Source organism: Culex quinquefasciatus, chromosome 2 (assembly GCF_015732765.1).
Source record: "Culex quinquefasciatus strain JHB chromosome 2, VPISU_Cqui_1.0_pri_paternal, whole genome shotgun sequence".
In the NCBI taxonomy this organism is placed as follows: Eukaryota; Metazoa; Arthropoda; class Insecta; order Diptera; family Culicidae; genus Culex; species Culex quinquefasciatus.
In genome coordinates, this window is record NC_051862.1 from 225021836 (window position 1) to 225040298 (window position 18463).

The 18463-nt window shown below is 36.8% G+C and overlaps 1 protein-coding gene across 5 annotated transcripts in view; it reads right to left on the reverse strand.

Annotated features, from left to right (window-relative positions):
- The window catches only part of LOC6048341 (nesprin-1), a 65229-nt gene that overhangs the window by 20376 nt on the left and 26390 nt on the right, over positions 1 to 18463 (reverse strand). Inside the window, exons 8-17 of one of the 5 annotated variants that reach the window (XM_038255937.1) lie at positions 18289 to 18442; positions 16846 to 18173; positions 13739 to 16729; positions 9947 to 10252; positions 9707 to 9855; positions 8240 to 9050; positions 8020 to 8178; positions 7746 to 7958; positions 7422 to 7679; positions 3070 to 6342 (exon numbers count right to left, since the gene is read on the reverse strand). In XM_038255937.1, the coding sequence (XP_038111865.1) occupies positions 3070 to 6342; positions 7422 to 7679; positions 7746 to 7958; positions 8020 to 8178; positions 8240 to 9050; positions 9707 to 9855; positions 9947 to 10252; positions 13739 to 16729; positions 16846 to 18173; positions 18289 to 18442 (9642 nt within the window). Of the gene's footprint in view, positions 1 to 448; positions 6343 to 6410; positions 6675 to 7421; positions 7680 to 7745; positions 7959 to 8019; positions 8179 to 8239; positions 9051 to 9706; positions 9856 to 9946; positions 10253 to 10326; positions 10399 to 13738; positions 16730 to 16845; positions 18174 to 18288; positions 18443 to 18463 lie in introns of those variants that run through there. The other 4 variants (XM_038255938.1, XM_038255940.1, XM_038255939.1 and 1 more) reach the window with 4 other exon arrangements.

Sequence of the window (18463 nt, forward strand, 5' to 3'; positions counted from 1 at the left end):
AACCTGGAGAGAATCCGTTGTCAAAGAAGATTCATCGATGGGTTCATCGCTCGTAATCGATTCTTCCTTCATTTGAATCAAGAGCTTTTCTTCTGCAGAAATTTCCTCTTCTTCTTGGACAGGTTCGGAATCTGCCAAAATTGGTGGTACATCTAACGGTTCATCAAGTTGTTTCATAGCTGTTGACATTTCTTCCATCGCCTCCTTTGATGAGTTATCCTTTTCTGTGTTGACAATTTCAACCTGGAGAGAATCCGTTGTCAAAGAAGATTCATCGATGGATTCATCGCTCGTAATCGATTCTTCCTTCATTTGAATCAAGAGCTTTTCTTCTGCAGAAATTTTCTCTTCTTCTTGAACAGGATATGCCGAAAATGGTGGTACAACTGATGGTTGATCAAGTTGTTCGATCACCGTCGACATTTCTTCCTTCTCGTCCTTTGAAGAGTTATCCTTTTCTGTGTCAACAATTTCATGCTGCAAAGAATCCGTTGTCAAAGAAGATTCATCGATGAGTTCATCGCTCGTAAACGATTCTTCCTTCGTTTGAATCAAAAGTTTTTCTTCTGCACAAATTTCCTCTTCTTCTTGAACAGGATCTGCCGAAAATGGTGGTACAAATGATGGTTGATCAAGTTGTTCGATCACCGTCGACATTTCTTCCTTCTCGTCCTTTGAAGAGTTATCCTTTTCTGTGTCAACAATTTCATGCTGCAGAGAATCCGTTGTCAAAGAAGATTCATCGATGGGTTCATCGCTCGTAATCGATTCTTCCTTCGTTTGAATCAAGAGTTTTTCTTCTGCAGAAATTTCCTCTTCTTCTTGAACAGGTTCTTGATCTGCCGAAATTGGTGGTACAACTGATGGTTGATCAAGTTGTTCGATCACCGTCGACATTTCTTCCTTCACATCCTTCGTTGAGTTATCCTTTTCTGTGTTGACATTTTCAACCTGGAGAGAACCCGTTTTCAAGAAAGTTTCATCGATGGGTTCATCGCTCGTAATCGATTCTTCCTTCATTTGAATCAAGAGCTTTTCTTCTGCAGAAATTTCCTCCACTTCTTGGACAGGTTCTTGATCTGCCGAAATTGGTGGTACAACTGATGGTTGATCAAGTTGTTCGATCACCGTCGACATTTCTTCCTCCACATCCTTCGATGAGTTATCCTTTTCTGTGTTGACATTTTCAACCTGGAGAGAATCCGTTGTCAAGGAAGATTCATCGATGGGTTCATCGCTCGTAATCGATTCTTCTTTCATTTGAATCAAGAGTTTTTCTTCTGCAGAAATTTCCTCCACTTCTTGGACAGGTTCTTGATCTGCCGAAATTGGTGGTACAACTGATGGTTGATCAAGTTGTTTGATCACCGTCGACATTTCTTCCTCCACATCCTTCGATGAGTTATCCTTTTCTGTGTTGACATTTTCAACCTGGAGAGAATCCGTTGTCAAGGAAGTTTCATTGATGGGTTCATCGCTCGTAATCGATTCTTCTTTCATTTGAATCAAGAGTTTTTCTTCTGCAGAAATTTCCTCCACTTCTTGGACATGTTCTTGATCTGCCGAAATTGGTGGTACAACTGATGGTTGATCAAGTTGTTCGATCACCGTCGACATTTCTTCCTTCTCGTCCTTTGAAGAGTTATCATTTTCTGTGTCAACAATTTCATGCTGCAGAGAATCCGTTGTCAAAGAAGATTCATCGATGGATTCATCGCTCGTAATCGATTCTTCCTTCATTTGAATCAAGAGCTTTTCTTCTGCAGAAATTTTCTCTTCTTCTTGAACAGGATCTGCCGGAAATGGTGGTACAACTGATGGTTGATCAAGTTTTTCGATCACCGTCGACATTTCTTCCTTCACATCCTTCGATGAGTTATCCTTTTCTGTGTTGACATTTTCAACCTGGAGAGAATCCGTTGTCAAAGAAGATTCATCGATGAGTTCATCGCTCGTAAACAATTCTTCCTTCGTTTGAATCAAATGTTTTTCTTCTGCAGAAATTTCCTCTTCTTCTTGAACAGGTTCTTGATCTGCCGATATTGGTGGTACAACTGATGGTTGATCAAGTTGTTCGATCACCGTCGACATTTCTTCCTTCACATCCTTCGATGAGTTATCCTTTTCTGTGTTGACATTTTCAACCTGGAGAGAATCCGTTGTCAAGGAAGTTTCATCGATGGGTTCATCGCTCGTAATCGATTCTTCTTTCATTTGAATCAAAAGTTTTTCTTCTGCAGAAATTTCCTCCACTTCTTGGACAGGTTCTTGATCTGCCGAAATTGGTGGTACAACTGATAGTTGATCAAGTTGTTCGATCACCGTCGACATTTCTTCCTTCTCGTCCTTCGATGAGTTATCCTTTTCTGTGTCAACAATTTCATGCTGCAGAGAATCCGTTGTCAAAGAAGATTCATCGATGAGTTCATCTCTCGTAATCGATTCTTTCTTCGTTTGAATCAAGAGTTTTTCTTCTGCAGAAATTTCCTCCACTTCTTGGACAGGTTCTTGATCTGCCGAAAATGGTGGTACAACTGATGGTTGATCAAGTTGTTCGATCAACGTCGACATTTCTTCCTTCTCGTCCTTTGAAGAGTTATCCTTTTCTGTGTCAACAATTTCATGCTGCAGAGAATCCGTTGTCAAGAAAGTTTCATCGATGAGTTCATCTCTCGTAAACAATTCTTCCTTCGTTTGAATCAAGAGCTTTGCTTCTGCAGAAATTTCCTTATCTTCTTGAACAGGGTCTGCCGAAAATGGTCGTACAACTGATGGTTGATCAAGTTGTTCGTCAACCGTCGACATTTCTTCCTTCACATCCTTCGAAGAGTTATCCTTTTCTGTGTTGACATTTTTAACCTGGAGAGAATCCGTTGTCAAGAAAGTTTCATCGATGGGTTCATCGCTCGTAATCGATTCTTCTTTCATTTGAATCAAGAGCTTTTCTTCTGCAGAAATTTCCTCTCCTTCTTGAACAGGATCTGCCGAAAATGGTGGTACAACTGATGGTTGATCAAGTTGTTCGATCACCGTCGACATTTCTTCCTTCACATCCTTTGATGAGTTATCCTTTTCTGTGTCAACAATTTCATGCTGCAGAGAATCCGTTGTCAAGGAAGTTTCATCGATGAGTGCATCTCTCGTAAACGATTCTTCCTTCATTTGAATCAAGAGCTTTTCTTCTGCAGAAATTTCCTCTTCTTCTTGAACAGGGTCTGCCGAAATCGGTCGTACAACTGATGGTTGATCAAGTTGTTCGTCAACCGTCGACATTTCTTCCTTCACATCCTTCGAAGAGTTATCCTTTTCTGTGTTGACATTTTCAACCTGGAGAGAATCCGTTGTCAAGAAAGTTTCATCTATGGGTTCATCGCTCGTAATCGATTCTTCTTTCATTTGAATCAAGAGCTTTTCTTCTGCAGAAATTTTCTCTGCTTCTTGAACAGGATCTGCCGAAAATGGTGGTACAACTGATGGTTGATCAAGTTGTTCGATCACCGTCGACATTTCTTCCTTCACATCCTTCGAAGAGTTATCCTTTTCTGTGTTGACAATTTCAACATGGAGAGAATCCGTTGTCAAGGAAGATTCATCGATGAGTTCATCTCTCGTAATCGATTCTTCCTTCGTTTGAATCAAGAGTTTTTCTTCTGCAGAAATTTCCTCTTCTTCTTGAACAGGGTCTGCCGAAAATGGTCGTACAACTGATGGTTGATCAAGTTGTTCGACAACCGTCGACATTTCTTCCTTCACATCCTTTGAAGAGTTATCCTTTTCTGTGTTGACATTTTCAACCTGGAGAGAATCCGTTGTCAAGGAAGTTTCATCGATGGGTTCATCGCTCGTAATCGATTCTTCCTTCGTTTGAATCAAGAGTTTTTCTTCTGCAGAAATTTTCTCTTCTACTTTAAAATGTTCTTGATCTGCCGAAATTTTTGATGCAACTGATGGTTGGACAAGTTGTTTAATATCCATTGACAGTTCTTTGAATATTTCCTTTCGCATTGTCATGTTACTTTCCTCTGATGAAAATTCCTCTTCCGTTTTGACACCTTCTGGTTGTGCAGACGCCGATGAAAATGTTGGCAGTTCCATTGAAATTTCTAATTGATTCAATGTTTGCTTTGTTTTATCTGGGTTGGTGTAATACTCTTCTATTACATGCCTTGAACCTGACTCTTCTGATAGTATAGTACAAGTTTTATATGATACACAGGATATAGTAGTGGTAAACTGAGTTTGTCGTTGGTTTTGCAATGATTCAACTCCATTTTGGCTTGAACCGTCGGACGTTTTCATTATGTTCAGTGGAATTTCGTCACTCTCGAAGCTTTTTTCTGTAGTCAGAATTTGTTTGGTGTATTTAGACGAGTTGTGACATGATTTTTCATCACATGCAAAATTTGCCATGGATATTTCTGAAGCAACTTCGCATTCTTTTCTGTATGAAGAGTCTAAATTTAATGTTTCTTCTTCAGGAACATTTGACTCATCTTGGAAAACATGTTTTTCCAGATGCGATTTGTTGTTGCATGCGTAAATTAATTTATCTGCAGTTATTGCAGGAAGCTCTAGCTTTATATACGATATGGGTTTTAACATGTGCTCTTCATGCGTAATCATGGATATTTTTTGCCTGTTATCACGCCATCTAATGTTTTTAAGATGGGTTTCGTCCGTCTTTTTTGCACCTTTTTTATCCTTTCCAGTAGCTGTTACTTTTGACTGACCAAAGTTCAACGATGATTGTGAAATGTTATTCTGTTCAACAGTGGTAGTGTCGATGTGTTCAACCTTTTTGCTTGAGTTTCCATTATTTACATGTCCTGAAGGAACAGTCTTGACAGTATCAGTTTTCAATGCTCCTATTGATTCTTTATAAGGCGCATTCATATAATCGTAATCATCAAAAATAAGATTACTCTTAAAAGAACTGTTTGGACTTTCGCATATTGTTGCAACATGACCATGCTCTCTGAAACTTGGTTGAATAATATCAACTACATAATTATCACTCGAGTGCACAGTAGTCGTCATGTTGGACTGGTCGTTGCTCAACTCTTTCTCGAATTGCATTTTTTCTATGTTCAGCATTGCTGCTATTTTGGAAGAATTAGATTTTCTTATTTTTTCGTATTTTTTAACTGTACTTTTTTTGTCAACGCACACCTGGCCTCCTTGTGATTTTGATTGTAGAATGTCATCACTTGGTATTGGAATATCTACCAAATTTGGTTCACTTATAAATTTATCAACTTTGTTGATTTTGCTCTCATGGTAGAAAATCTTAGTTGCATTGTTCGTATCGGGAGTGATTTCAACATTGCAATCTTTGCGGTTTCCATTTTTCTGGTCGCCTTTAGAATTTCCTACACTCATATCTGAACAGTCTTTGAGTCTTGAGTCTATAGAATGGTCAGTTACACAAACTTCTTCAAATGACTGTTGATTTGGGGTGATTTGAATCATAGATTCTTCCGTAGATTTGATGATTGTAGGTTTACTCAGGATTTCTTCTCGGCATTTGATGTTTGCTTTATTTTTTTGTTTATTTTTTTTGGAAATGTTTCCTTGTTTTGTTGAGATTTGTTTTTGGGCCAACGGATTTCCATTTTTTGTTAAAAGGTCGACATGAACACATTGTTCAAGCATTTGTGATGGAGGCACATTTTGTTGACTCGAAAACATCGTTGTTTTTTCAACGTTGTATTTACCGCTTTCTTGATTATTTGTTGCAGTGTGTGAAATAATCGTGGTCCGATCGGTTGAACCAGATTTGAGTGCCTTGAGGACATCTGCATATGATCTATTGGCATTCTCTTCCGAAGTTGTTGCATGATGCTCAGAGGATAATTGTTGTACCACAGCTGTTTTATCAACCACCTTTCTTTCGGACTTTCCTGGATGATTTTGCTGGACACTTTTTTTCGGATTTCTTTTTCTTCCCACGGCATCGGTCATCTTATTATTCTCCGTTTTGTCATCAATTTTAAGAGGATTTTTCTCAAGATTGGTTCCCTCAACACTTTGATCAACTTTTTGTCTTTTTGGTTGACTGGAAACACGCATTTTCTCTTGGCTGCTATATTCGAACACCATTTGACGTTGGCGACGAAGACCCGCGACAACTTCTGCATACGTGAGATTTGAATTATTCCAAGCATTTGTTGGGCTTGATTTGTGGGTTGCAGAGTTTCCTGGAGTAACAGCTTCATGCGTTGAAGATAATGGTGATATCGATTCCGCAAGTTCCTTCGTTTCTGCCAGAGGGACATCGCGTTGTATTGCAGATTTTATTTGGTCCTGTGACTGTAGCAGTTGAGTGCAGTTTAACAGCAGACCCTGATGGTGGAATTGTCAATTTATTGTTTGGAATTTTATTTTTAATGATGGATAAAAAATCATCTGTGTACATTTTTCACAAAAAAATCTTTACTTTTCCAAAAATATAAGTAAATATTAAATCACAATAAATAGTTGCAACGATCATGTTGCTTATAAATTTCAAAAACTAAACAATTTTATTTATAAATACAATTTTTAATTCGACAAAGAAGGTAGACTTTCCGTAAACATCAAGTATATTCCGGGGTGCCTCGTTGCAGCAGCAGTTTGATTTTAGCATTTATCTGATTAAGATGTGATTGCAAAGCTCTGATGCGTTCCCGACATTCCTGTTTGTTTGTATATCCCACAGACCGATTTTCATTCGATGAGACAGCCAAAGAGTGTTTAATGATTATTTGCCAAAGCGTATGGAAGACGAGTTTTACGAAGTGAAATGTTTTTTTGTGATATGTAAATGATTTTTTTTATTGTGATTCCAAAATGCATAGTTTAGTAGGGTTCGAATGTTAGTAGGAAAGAACGGAAAATGAAATAATAAAGAGTATATAAATAAAAGTTGACCCAACAGTAGACCTTAACTAAAAATGTGTCGTTGTGCAGATAGTTAACACCAAAGTATGATATGCTTATATCTGTTGATTTTAAGGTAGTGCATGTATGAGTTTTTATATGCCACCTTTCCCCTTCAAAAATGCCAAACCAACTAATGAATAAAGTAACAATTAAACTATGCCAGGTATCAAGTTTTATGACGTGATGCACGAATTAACAATGGTAATGACTGATTTGCGTAGAACTGTGATGTTAGACAAGACATTTTTTCATTAGAACCAAAAAGTGACAAATTTCAAAAATCAAACTACAACAATGGTTAATAAATCATTTTTCGAAAGTACGAATCTAGCTACGCTCCGCAGAGCCACCGTTAAGCAAATCTACTTTGTGTTTGAAACGAACATTTTTAAATTACAACAAATTAAATTTTTTGCTCTTTAGTTTTCAAATGTCGAGAAAATTTCATGTGTAATTACGTTATATTTACTAGCATATTGATAACACATTTGGCCACTAACCTGTTCGGTTTTATCACTATCGCTTGGTTGATGCAATGGTGATAAAATATTCCGGAGCTGCTGTTCCTCCTGTACGATGCGTTGACGAATCCCCTGCATCTCGTTTTGGCAGTCTTCGATTTGAGTGAGTGCCTTGTCCAGGTTTTGGGTAGTTTGAAAGACGTCTTTGTTCAATTTTTCCAGGTCACCAATCGTGGTCCGACCAATATGAACAATGTTGGAGTTGTCGGAGTAGATGATTTCCGAGTGGAAATGTACCTTTTTGATCAAACAAATTGAAGTGTTACAAAAGAAATAGATTAAACAATCGTTGATATAATTTACCTGAAGTTTTTCTAGTGACATGTTAACTTTAATTTTTTGAGCAGATATATCAGCAAGCATCTGCTCAAGAATTCTAAGTTGATCTCGAAGTGTTTTGCTTTTTAATTCCGTCGAGTTTAGGGTTTGGTAGGAATCTTGAATCCATGATTTAACACTTTCTATTTTATTTTCATATTGTTGCCACTCTTCTGTCGTTTCATATAGAAACAGATTCTGAAAAGTAAAAGTCGAGGTTAAAAAAATGTACTAAATCTATATTGTGACAGATGTATACCCTCTCAAAAAGTACTGTTTCAATGTCGGTTTTGAGAGTTTCTGCTTCGTGTAGTTTATTTTTCAAGTATCCAGTCGAACAAACTTCGTTGATTTTATCGAATTCATGGTTCATTTCGCTTAAATTCTGCGAAACATCAGCTATACTAGAAACAGCACTCTGAAATAGTTGTTTGTGTTAGTAATAAATATTTAATTTGTTTTTTTTTGTGTTAGCTTACGGAGTAATTTTGACAAGCCAATTGAGCTTCATAGAGAGTATTAAGTTGTAATTTCCGTTCTAAAAGTGCACGTAGTTTGATGGACCAATCAATGACTAGTTGATAAACCCGCATAAAGTTTGCCCAATTTCCAAGTATTTGATCCACTGTCTGATTTTTATCTTCGACAAGTTGCATTGTTTTGCTCAGTTCGAATGTTATTTGATCTACATTTGCTTGCATTGTGATTTTATCATCACTGTTTGGGGAGCTTTGAATGATTTCTTTTCCATACGCTGTAAGTTGTTCGTGTGCCAGTTGGATATCCTTTTCGCCATTGACAAGTGCAACAAGTTTTGTCTTCAATTCACTTGGATCAATATTATGGTTGGTCATTGTCAGTTCTGCATTTTCAATCCATGTTTTGATTTTATCGTAAACCACGAAGTAATCAGTTCTCACTATTTTGGCTCGTCTGAAGTCAATGTTGCACTTATCCATTGCAGCAATAAGATTGTTTAGTAATGTTTGTAGTAAATCGACTTTTTTGGTCAAATCAGTAGGAATAAACTGTTGTGTTGGCAGGTAGTTTTCACTGATTTTTTGACAAAATTGTCCCTTTTTATCTACAAACTCATCAATTTTGTACTTGATCGCTGTGATCGACTTTTCTGTTTGTTGCAATCTTTCATCAAATGGATTTAGTTTTATCAACTTGTCAGACGTTTGCTCGATTTCGGTGCATAAATTGGATATTTGATCTAGGAAGAGTAATAACTCAAGTGATTTATCCTGCAGCTGCTTTTGCTTTATCTTTAGGTTGTCTGTCAATCTGGAAAAAAAATCATAGGTAAATAATCTCCAAAATTCTAAAATAAAATACTGCTAGTCACCGACAGTCAAGATACGTCTCAATGCAAATGAACACCCCGCCCGATTCACGGTCAACAAAACTTAAATTTAGCCGATGACGTCAGGTGCTTCAATATTCTTCGGAAGTGTTGATGCAATACCTTTTACGCTTCTCTCTGATCAAAAATCGCTAGTATTATTTTTACTCTTTAGTTCAAAGTTTACCAAGTACGATTTGATTGTTTATGGCTATGCTAGTACAATATGGTGCTCATAGAGCAATAATTTTTATTATCGCTATGACGAATTGAACGATAACCGAGCGGCTCAAAGCACAACAAACGACTAAAATGAATGGCACACCAAAGCTATGCCAACACGAGTGTGCGAGCTGAACTAAGAGATTGAGAGAGAGGGAGGATTTGTTCGAAAGATCTCACTGGTATCTCTTACTCGTCCCAAGTTTGTTTAAGTAAATTCGTATTTTATTTTATTTTATTGCAAAAAAAGGATACGTTTTCATAATTAGGTCATACTTGACATAAATTAAAAAAAAAAAACGTTACTCAATTTTTTCAAAAGGTTAATCAATCATTAACCGGTGTAAACCAAAATAGCTTCAATAATTATACTTACTTTGAGTCAACCTGATTCAAATGAATTAGCTTATCTTCCAATGAGTACGGTTTCAATTGCTGCTCTTGCAAAGCAATAATCAATGTTTTTGCCAGAGAGTTGGCCTTCAAGTACAAGTCATTGAGAGCAGCTTTGTCTTCCAAAAGGTCCTGAAATGTTTTAGAAAATCGCATAATTTTTAATGAAATTTTGATTCATTGAAAAGTTCTGTCACGTGATGCATATAGTAACATTACATACCTCTATTTTTTTATTTTTAGAATCAATTTCCTCTCTTGATCGGACGGTTAAGTCTAGATTGTTGTCTTTTTCCAGCAAACAATTTAATTTGGTTTCAAGCTCCAGCAAAATACTCTCCAACTGTTTCCACTGATGTTGCAGTTGGTTTAAATTTTCTCGTACGTTCTCCAAAAGAGTGATATTGTCTGCCCAATTACGGTTGATTTCCAAATTAAGCTTATTTACTTTATCACTCTCAGATGGGTCAGTTTGATGAATTATTTTACTAGATAGGTCGTTGAACAAGTTCAGTTCTTGTTGCTCAGCCTACGAAAGAAACAAATTTATTATTTTATGCTAAATAGTAAGCCGGTGAAAAACTCCGGGTATTTTATTCATACAATCGTGCTACCTCGAACAAGTCGAAAATGTGAATGAAAGGTTTTTTGTAACTTCATTGAGCTACGTGCTCTTTGAATGAACATTTACAGTTGGAAACCGATCATGACGGATATCGTTTTGAGGAATGTCTTGGGCTAATTGTAACATACGAAAATGTTTAAAAGTTTGACATGGTTTTAGTTGTAATTTCAACATAAACACTCGGATAGTTTGATGTTGTACAATCTAGTTATATTTTAAACCAACATATAGATTTAACGAATAAATCGAAGTTTAGCTGTAATGAATTTTATTTTTACTTCCACGATGAGCTCACTCTAAAGAGAGATTAGCAGTTGTATAGGGGCTGTACCTAAGCAATGTCATTGACGAATTTTGAAAAAAAAAATACTGGTAAACCAACTATCTGATGTAACCAAAGAAACTGTTGGTAATTACTCATCCCACATTCATGCAAGAAATGACCACGTGATTTAAGAATGATCCCTAATTTTATGTCAAGCGCCTTCTGCGCATTCTCTCAAAATGAAGGTTATTTCTGGCTCACCGTGCATTCACAAACACCAAGCATAAAAAATTTGAATATTATGGTTCCGAACACGTGGCGAGGAGAAGATTTTAAGCTGAAGCAGATATTGTATGCATCCTTGTGTGAATTTTGCTCTTTAAGTGTTGTAAAAGATCAGCCGGTTATGCGATTTGGAAAATCGAATCAAGCTCTGCGCCGCCGAGTTAAATTTGCTCATGGTGACGCAGTTTTTGCGACATGAGATCACTGATGTCATCATCACATAAAAATATCGTGTTTACCTTTTCAACCAACACTGACTGACTTGCTTTTGCAGAGTGAGACATTGGGTAAAGAAAGAGTTCAGAGAAAAAACCGCTCATGTATTATGAAAATTAGAACTTTTTTAATCTTAAGGGGTTACATACATGTAGAATATCACAAAATTTCATATTACAGAAAATTTATAAAATCCACTAAAAAGATGAGTTTCATTTTTTCTTGAAAAAAATGAACAAGAGACGATTTAAGCTGTGCAATGTGCAAAACGAACTGTCAAACATTCTTTTCGTTTTTCTCTAAACACCGAGTTGATTCACGGGTACCACGATATCTCGAGATGGGATGGACCAAATTGGCCAAAATTCGGAGTGAAGACTCTCAAGACATATTCCGTGTGCATGACGAAGCCCAACCTTAAAATTTTGCTTTTTGAAAAATACAAAAATCAAAAAATAACAATTTTTTATATGAAAAAAACGCAAAAATATTTTTTATCTATTTTTAAATTAAGTTTTTTGAAAATCGACCGTCGTCATGCACACAGGGCTGGTTTAACGAGTCTTCACCAAAATTTTGAACCGATTTGGTCAAGGCAGTGTTGAGATATCGTGGCACCCATTTTTTGAAACTGCTTACTTCAAATAGCTATATCTCGGCAATGATACAACTAAATGTCTTCAAATTTTTTTTGTTAATAGATGAAAATGTATATTTAAATGCCCTGAAAACAGATTTTAAGTAAAATTTAGTGTGTGCTCAAACAAACCTATGAAATTTTTGCCGATTTACATGTATGCTGCTCATGTTCGCATAAATGTCCCATATGCAAAAACAGCAAGCTGAGAAAAAAGGCATTTAAAGTTTGTCCCATACATAAGGCGACGTTTTAAGTTTTCGCCAAAAAACTGAATTTTCTCCTGATTTCTAGAACAAAGTACTGGATGTTATAGGCTCTTTTGAAAGAGCACACAATTTTGAACCAAACTGCATCAATAACTCGAAATCGATGGAAATGCATATGGGACATTTATGCGATCAGGGGCAGTATGTAACCCCTTAAAGAAAGATTTGACCGAGTCACGTAACCTAGTGGTAACGCTTCCGCCTCATAAGCGGTAGATCGAGGATCAAATCCCGGCTCAGACCAACACAACTGGTGATCTTTTCCCTTCTGGATTCGGTTGCTTAGTAAAGGGAAGGTAGTGTATCGGCACAAACTGGACCTTATCAGGACACCTTAGGAAGACAACCTATGGAATGTTAACCTTAACATGCTAACATTAAGGTGAATAATAAACTGTCACTGAATCCGCTTTGTAAATGCCGGCCCCGATACTCTTCACGGGTGTTCCCCTCAGCAACCGGTTATAAAAACGGCAAATCTGATCAACTGTCTGTAAGTGCCAGCGTCCTTCAAGCCTCAAGGTAGGTTTTTGGGCCCAATTTCACATGCCTGATGGCTAAAATATTGCATCAATGAAGTAAAAATGCATGTTTCTCAAAATTTAGCTGGATAGTCGCGGATTGATTAGACACTAATTAATATCTTGTCCAAATGAACGAAGTAATCTTTCTTTATGTCATCGTATGGCGAATTGTTTATTTATTAGTTGGGTTCAATTTCAAAAGATTGCAAATGGTTATTTTTCCGATATTTTTTTAATTTTTTTAATTGGAAAACATTAGTTTTAGAGAAAAAAAAACAAATTTGTGTTGAAGGTTTCATGGTAACAAACAAATGCATGAATCTGTAAGGCGTCATCCATAAAGCATGTCAAACTCTAGGGTGAAGGGGAGTCTTCTGAGCAAGCATGACTAAGGGGGGCGGGGTATATTTTTGCTGGTTTTAGCGTGACGTACTTTATGGATGAAGCCTAATTTCACATTATTTTTGTCAAAATCAAACCATCCACATTAACGACCCCCGGGTCTTTTGTGGTCTCTATTGCAAGTTTCTGCTCGAACCTAGGAGTCCGTAGGCTTGAATGGGGAGAGCACCCAAACCTCTTTTTACTCCAAGGAACCTTCCACCCCAGTGTTTGAACTGACGACCTTTGGATTGCGAGTCCAACCGCCGCCAGCGATTCCACCGGAGTAGGCTTGGTTTGGTGTGTTGTTTGTACTTATGGCATGGAGACGACTCCTACACCTGGAATGACTTAACGGCCTAACAACCAAGGCCGGGACTGACATTTTACTTCCTCATCCGATGGAAGGTTGGAGCAGATGGGAATCGAACCCAGAATCATCCGCTTACAAAGCGGACAGCGTAACCATTCGGCCACGCACTGCACCACATTATTTTTGTATAATTCTCTATTACCTTTATATTTTGAACGAACATTTTCACAAACGAAAAACGAAACTATTGGCAATACGCCCCCCGGGGCATGGCCTTCCTCAGCGCCTCTGACGAGACAGGAGAAACCGGGACCGACGTTTTACTTCACCATCCGATAGAAGCTCAGTGGATAAGGCGGGAATCGAACCCGCGTCTCATAGCATCATCGGGATCGGCAGCCGAAGCCGCTACCCCTGCGCCACGAGACCCACAAACACCCCTTTCACAAACATCTTCTTTAATTTAATTAGAGTTCCACACTAAAATAATGTTTACTTACCATAAGCGCATTCAAAAGTTCATTTATGTGATTTGTACGAGCGGGTAAGGTAGGTAATGCCAGCACTGAGTCTCCTAGTTTGTATTTTTGTAAGCATGTCACAAGCTTTTCTTCATATGCTTTATGTCGCTGTATCAGATCTTTATTCGCCAGTAAGTCGGTCTGTCTTAAGGCGGCCTTATGTGAAGCTTCTGTCATGCGCGTTTTTAAATTTTCATGATACAACAAACATTTGTCTTGGTCACTTTCAGTGAGAGTATTCCAAAATAATTCCGCTTGCTCTTGAATGTCATGATATAGTACGTTCCTCAGGTCAGCTTCTTCTTTCACAAATTTGGACAACTCACTAAGATTTGCCTCAATAATACCAACGTCCATCTTGAATTCGAAATGCTTTACGAACTGATTTTCAAACTTCTTAATCCATTCTTCGACTTCAGAGAGTTTAGCATGATATGCAATACGATGGCTGTGGTTTTCTTGGAAGTATAATTCACGAGAATTTAATTCATTTGGTATCGAGTTGTTAAGCTGGTCGGCTTCTTGCATGTATGCCTTTAAGTCGTCTGGTAGTTGGGACTCATACTTAAGTTTATTTAGTAGGTCACAAATTTGACTGATTTTATTACGGGCTTGAACGCACAAGTTTTCATTGTCACAAATGAGCTCTGAAGATATTTTCAAGTCATCGCAATATAATGGGCGAGATTTGATGATGTCATTCTTCAATCTAAACCACTCTAAGAGCTTCAAAATGTCTTTGGAGATATTTTTGTGGTAGATTCTCTGCTTTTGATACTTATCTTGTTCAATTTCAACATTCTTTTTTATCGATTCAAGTTGTGCACGTAATGCATTTAACTGGTCCGTTATATTGTGACGGTCAAGATCCGTTCCTTCATTTGCAATAGCGTGTCCCTTATCCGATGCCAATAACAGCAGTTGATGACATTGCTCAATTTGATGCAGTATGGCATTATATTTGTCCAACCTTTCATTCACGTTCTTAGAAAACTGGTCAATTTCATTAAAGTCGGTATTGATAATAGAAATGGTTTTCACCACTTCATTAATCGCTCCAACGAATTGATCTCTCATGTTTAATGTCGTTTTCAAACGTCTTAGTTGTTCTTCCATACTATAAATCATCTCTTCTAGTTTTGAAGAAATTTCTCTGAGCTGAGGGATATTAGTTAGCATTATGGTATTAAGATCAATACGCCTTTCTTTTAAATCCCCTAAAATTGTTTCGTATGTCATCAACACATCCTGAATATTTTCAATTTTACTTGCAACCGGTTTGTTCATGTCACGCAGACGAGTTTGAACTGTGGATACAAACTCAGCGCATTGATTAATCTTTCGCAAAGCTTCTTCATACTCTTGGATATGCTCGTTGATTTTCTTAAGTTTTGTTTTCAACGCTTTATCGATTGCTTGCCACTTGTCAGTCAGTGTTCTGGTTTGCATAGTTATGCTATTATTTTCTGTCTCATTTAAAGATGGAACTATAGTGTTTTTGTACTCCTCAATTTCTTTTGCACATTGTTTTATTGATTCGCTCTGATCATTTATATGATCTAATTTATCTTTTTGGTCTTTCAGGATAACCAAGCTAAGGGGTCGTACATCCGCAGCAATCACTGTTTCAGCTGAATTAAACCATTCCAATAACTTTTCTTTGTGGGTTTCAAAGTTAATGCGTTTTTTATGCTCTAGCTCGAGGAAGGATATCTTTTCGCTGCAACTGTTGGATAAACTTTGCAATTTATCTGACAACAACTCAAATTCTCGAGATAGTTTATTCTGCCCTTCAGTGCTACACTCTTTCATGATTTCATGCACCTGTTTGGTTACATCTTTAAAGGCATTTTCTCTGAATTCCTGTATACCAAGAGCGTGTCTCTTGCATAGTTCTAACGCTGTTTTAACGTTAGATGCCAACAATGGTACATAATCAGACGCTTTATTAATGTCATTTTGTTTTGTTCTAATCCATGATCTCATCATTTCAAGATTATTCTGCATATTTTTGCGGCACAGTATATCATCAACGATTTTGTCAACTTCTTTAGATATGCAATTTACTAGCTCTCGAGAAGAGTCATTAGCCTTGAGTATGTCATTAGCCAAACTCTGTTTCTCGTCAGACTCTAAGTCAGGCTGAATGCTTGCAAACCTTTTTCCAATTGTATCAAGCAGCGATTGCTTTTCTTCAACTTCTTTTAAAAGTGATTTGAAACTTTGTTGCTGCAACTCAGCTGATTTGCTATCAGCGTCTAATTGATATGGTTGTGAAATTATTTTATGTTTTTCAGATAACCAATCATTAATGGTGTTAACATCAGCATGAATCTTATTGTATATATTGTTGGTGGAATCAACGGCATCAATTTTTCTATCAAGTCTTTTGCGCACGTCATTATACCTGCGATCGACTGATTTTGTTTGTTCAGCTATTTGCTGAGCATCTAAATTACTCACGATTCCCGAAGCCTGAGTAGCGTTTTGCTTATACAATTTCATAATTTCACAGTTGTTTTCAATGTTTTTCTTTATTTCATTGATGTTTTCCAACTTTTGTTTACAATTCATGCCACAACCTTTTTCAGGGGAATCAATTTGATTAACGATATCATCAAACCAAACTTGTACTTCTTCGTGGATTTTCCTATAGTTGTTAATGCACAATTGGTCCAACATTTTCTTATCAACTGCTTGCTCTAGTCGGTTCTGTAGATTATGCAACTTGTCTAATAACACTGGATCTAGATCAGTGAGCTCTTTTTTCGCGGAAATTTCTTTTAGCAGGTCATTCATTTGACGCATTTCTTGTTCAGCAGTTTCTGTGCGTAATTTAAAGGGTTTCGAAAGCCAGTCGGTAACTGAAGCATCTTGTTTCGTAATCCACTGATCAAGTTCAAGCCTTTGTTTGTATTGTCGTTCACAATTGTTAATAGACGAAATCAAATCTTCAATCCACGATTGTACCTGTGAAAAAGGAAAAGCGCAATTTAACCTATATGTTTTATATCAGGATACATCGAAGATCTATCAATTGCATTCTTTAAAGGATCATATGCATTGGCATACAAATGTTTACTTACCTCGTCGATAAGGTCCTCCAGTCGCGCACGAACCATTAATTCAATTTCAGGAATAACCTGATGGGCACTTTCTACTGGAGAGCTTGGTCTGCTGATGCTAGCAGTAGCTGCCTCACACGCTTGAACAGCATGTATCAATCGACTTTTTTCAATCTGCAATTTGTTATGATAACTTTGCGCCTTTTCTAGAGTTTCTTTTCCAACATCGTAGCTTAATACTTTAATCTGTTTCATCTGAGTTATTTCTGGTTCAAACTCATCAAGCCGCCGGGCAATATCGTCTAGAGTATTCTCATATTCTTGGAATTTGTTTAAAGAGTCATACAGTCTATTCTTAATTTGCACGGAAGTATTCAACAGAGATGTATAGCTATCTTTAATGTTTTTCATTTGACTTTCAATTCGGTTCTTGATTTCTGGCGCCTTCAGCACATATCGTTCAATTTGCGTTTGTCCTTTCACATTGAAATCATCAATGGTTACCTGATAACGTTGGATTTCATTCAAAAGTTTTTCATGCTGAGCGATCTGTTCTTGAGTTTGTTCTCGGTTATGTATGTAAAGTGAATTATGTGCCATCAATTGGAATGATATTTGCAGCAACCATTTTTCAATTTCTTGCAAATTTTGATAGTACAGCATCTGCTCTTGAAGCTCCAATTCCAAATTTTTTATTGTGTACACGCATTTTTCATTCAATTTTATATTTCTTTGTTGAAGATTTGCTACTCGGTCCATTTCTAACGAACTCTTGCTTGGATCAAATAAACTTAGCGCTTCTTGTTGAATATTCTCAAGATCAGTTCGTTTGAATGAAATTTCTGTTTCTATATGTTTCATTTTATCAAGCAATGATTTAACTTCTCCCATTTCTCCGTGAGTTTCCGGAATAGATTCAAGTACACCTTCTGTAAGATTCAGCCAATCTGTTACTCTATTCTTTAAATCATCGTATATCTCCAAACGATTGTGTTTGGCGTTCAATTCGTCAAGACTTGCATTGATTTTTATGACAACTGAGTCCATAGCATCCCTACACGAAGATATAATTTGAAACATTTCCGTTTGCTTAGCTTCTGAATACAAATATGATGATTTAGTAAATGCATCCTGGAGCATTTCAAACAATTTTTGCCCTTGTGGTATAGTGTTTGAGATAGTTTGAATGTTAATTATCTCTTGTTTTATAATAGAAATGTCATCACTTGGTATATTTTGACAACCGTTGATAACCTCATTTGCGTTGTTTATCCATTTATCCAATTCATCTTTATAATAAATGAATTCGGTATGACTCATAACATTTTTTTGGAGCTGGGAAATTAAACCTGCAAATAACAAATTATTTATATTAAATCAAATTATAAATAATCATGTAAAAAATCACCCAAACATTTATTGAATATTTATCAATGATTGGAGCAACGTATACATTTCACTTACCTTGAAGATTCATTAAGAGACCCGAATAACTTTTTTGAAGATCAATTGTACGATCTCGAACCATACAGCAAGTGCTTTTCTCCATTAAAACTTCGCAAACATCGTTCAGTTCATCTACTTCATTTTTCTTGGTAGTAACAATATCCAAGATATGCTATTGTTTTTCCAAGGATTT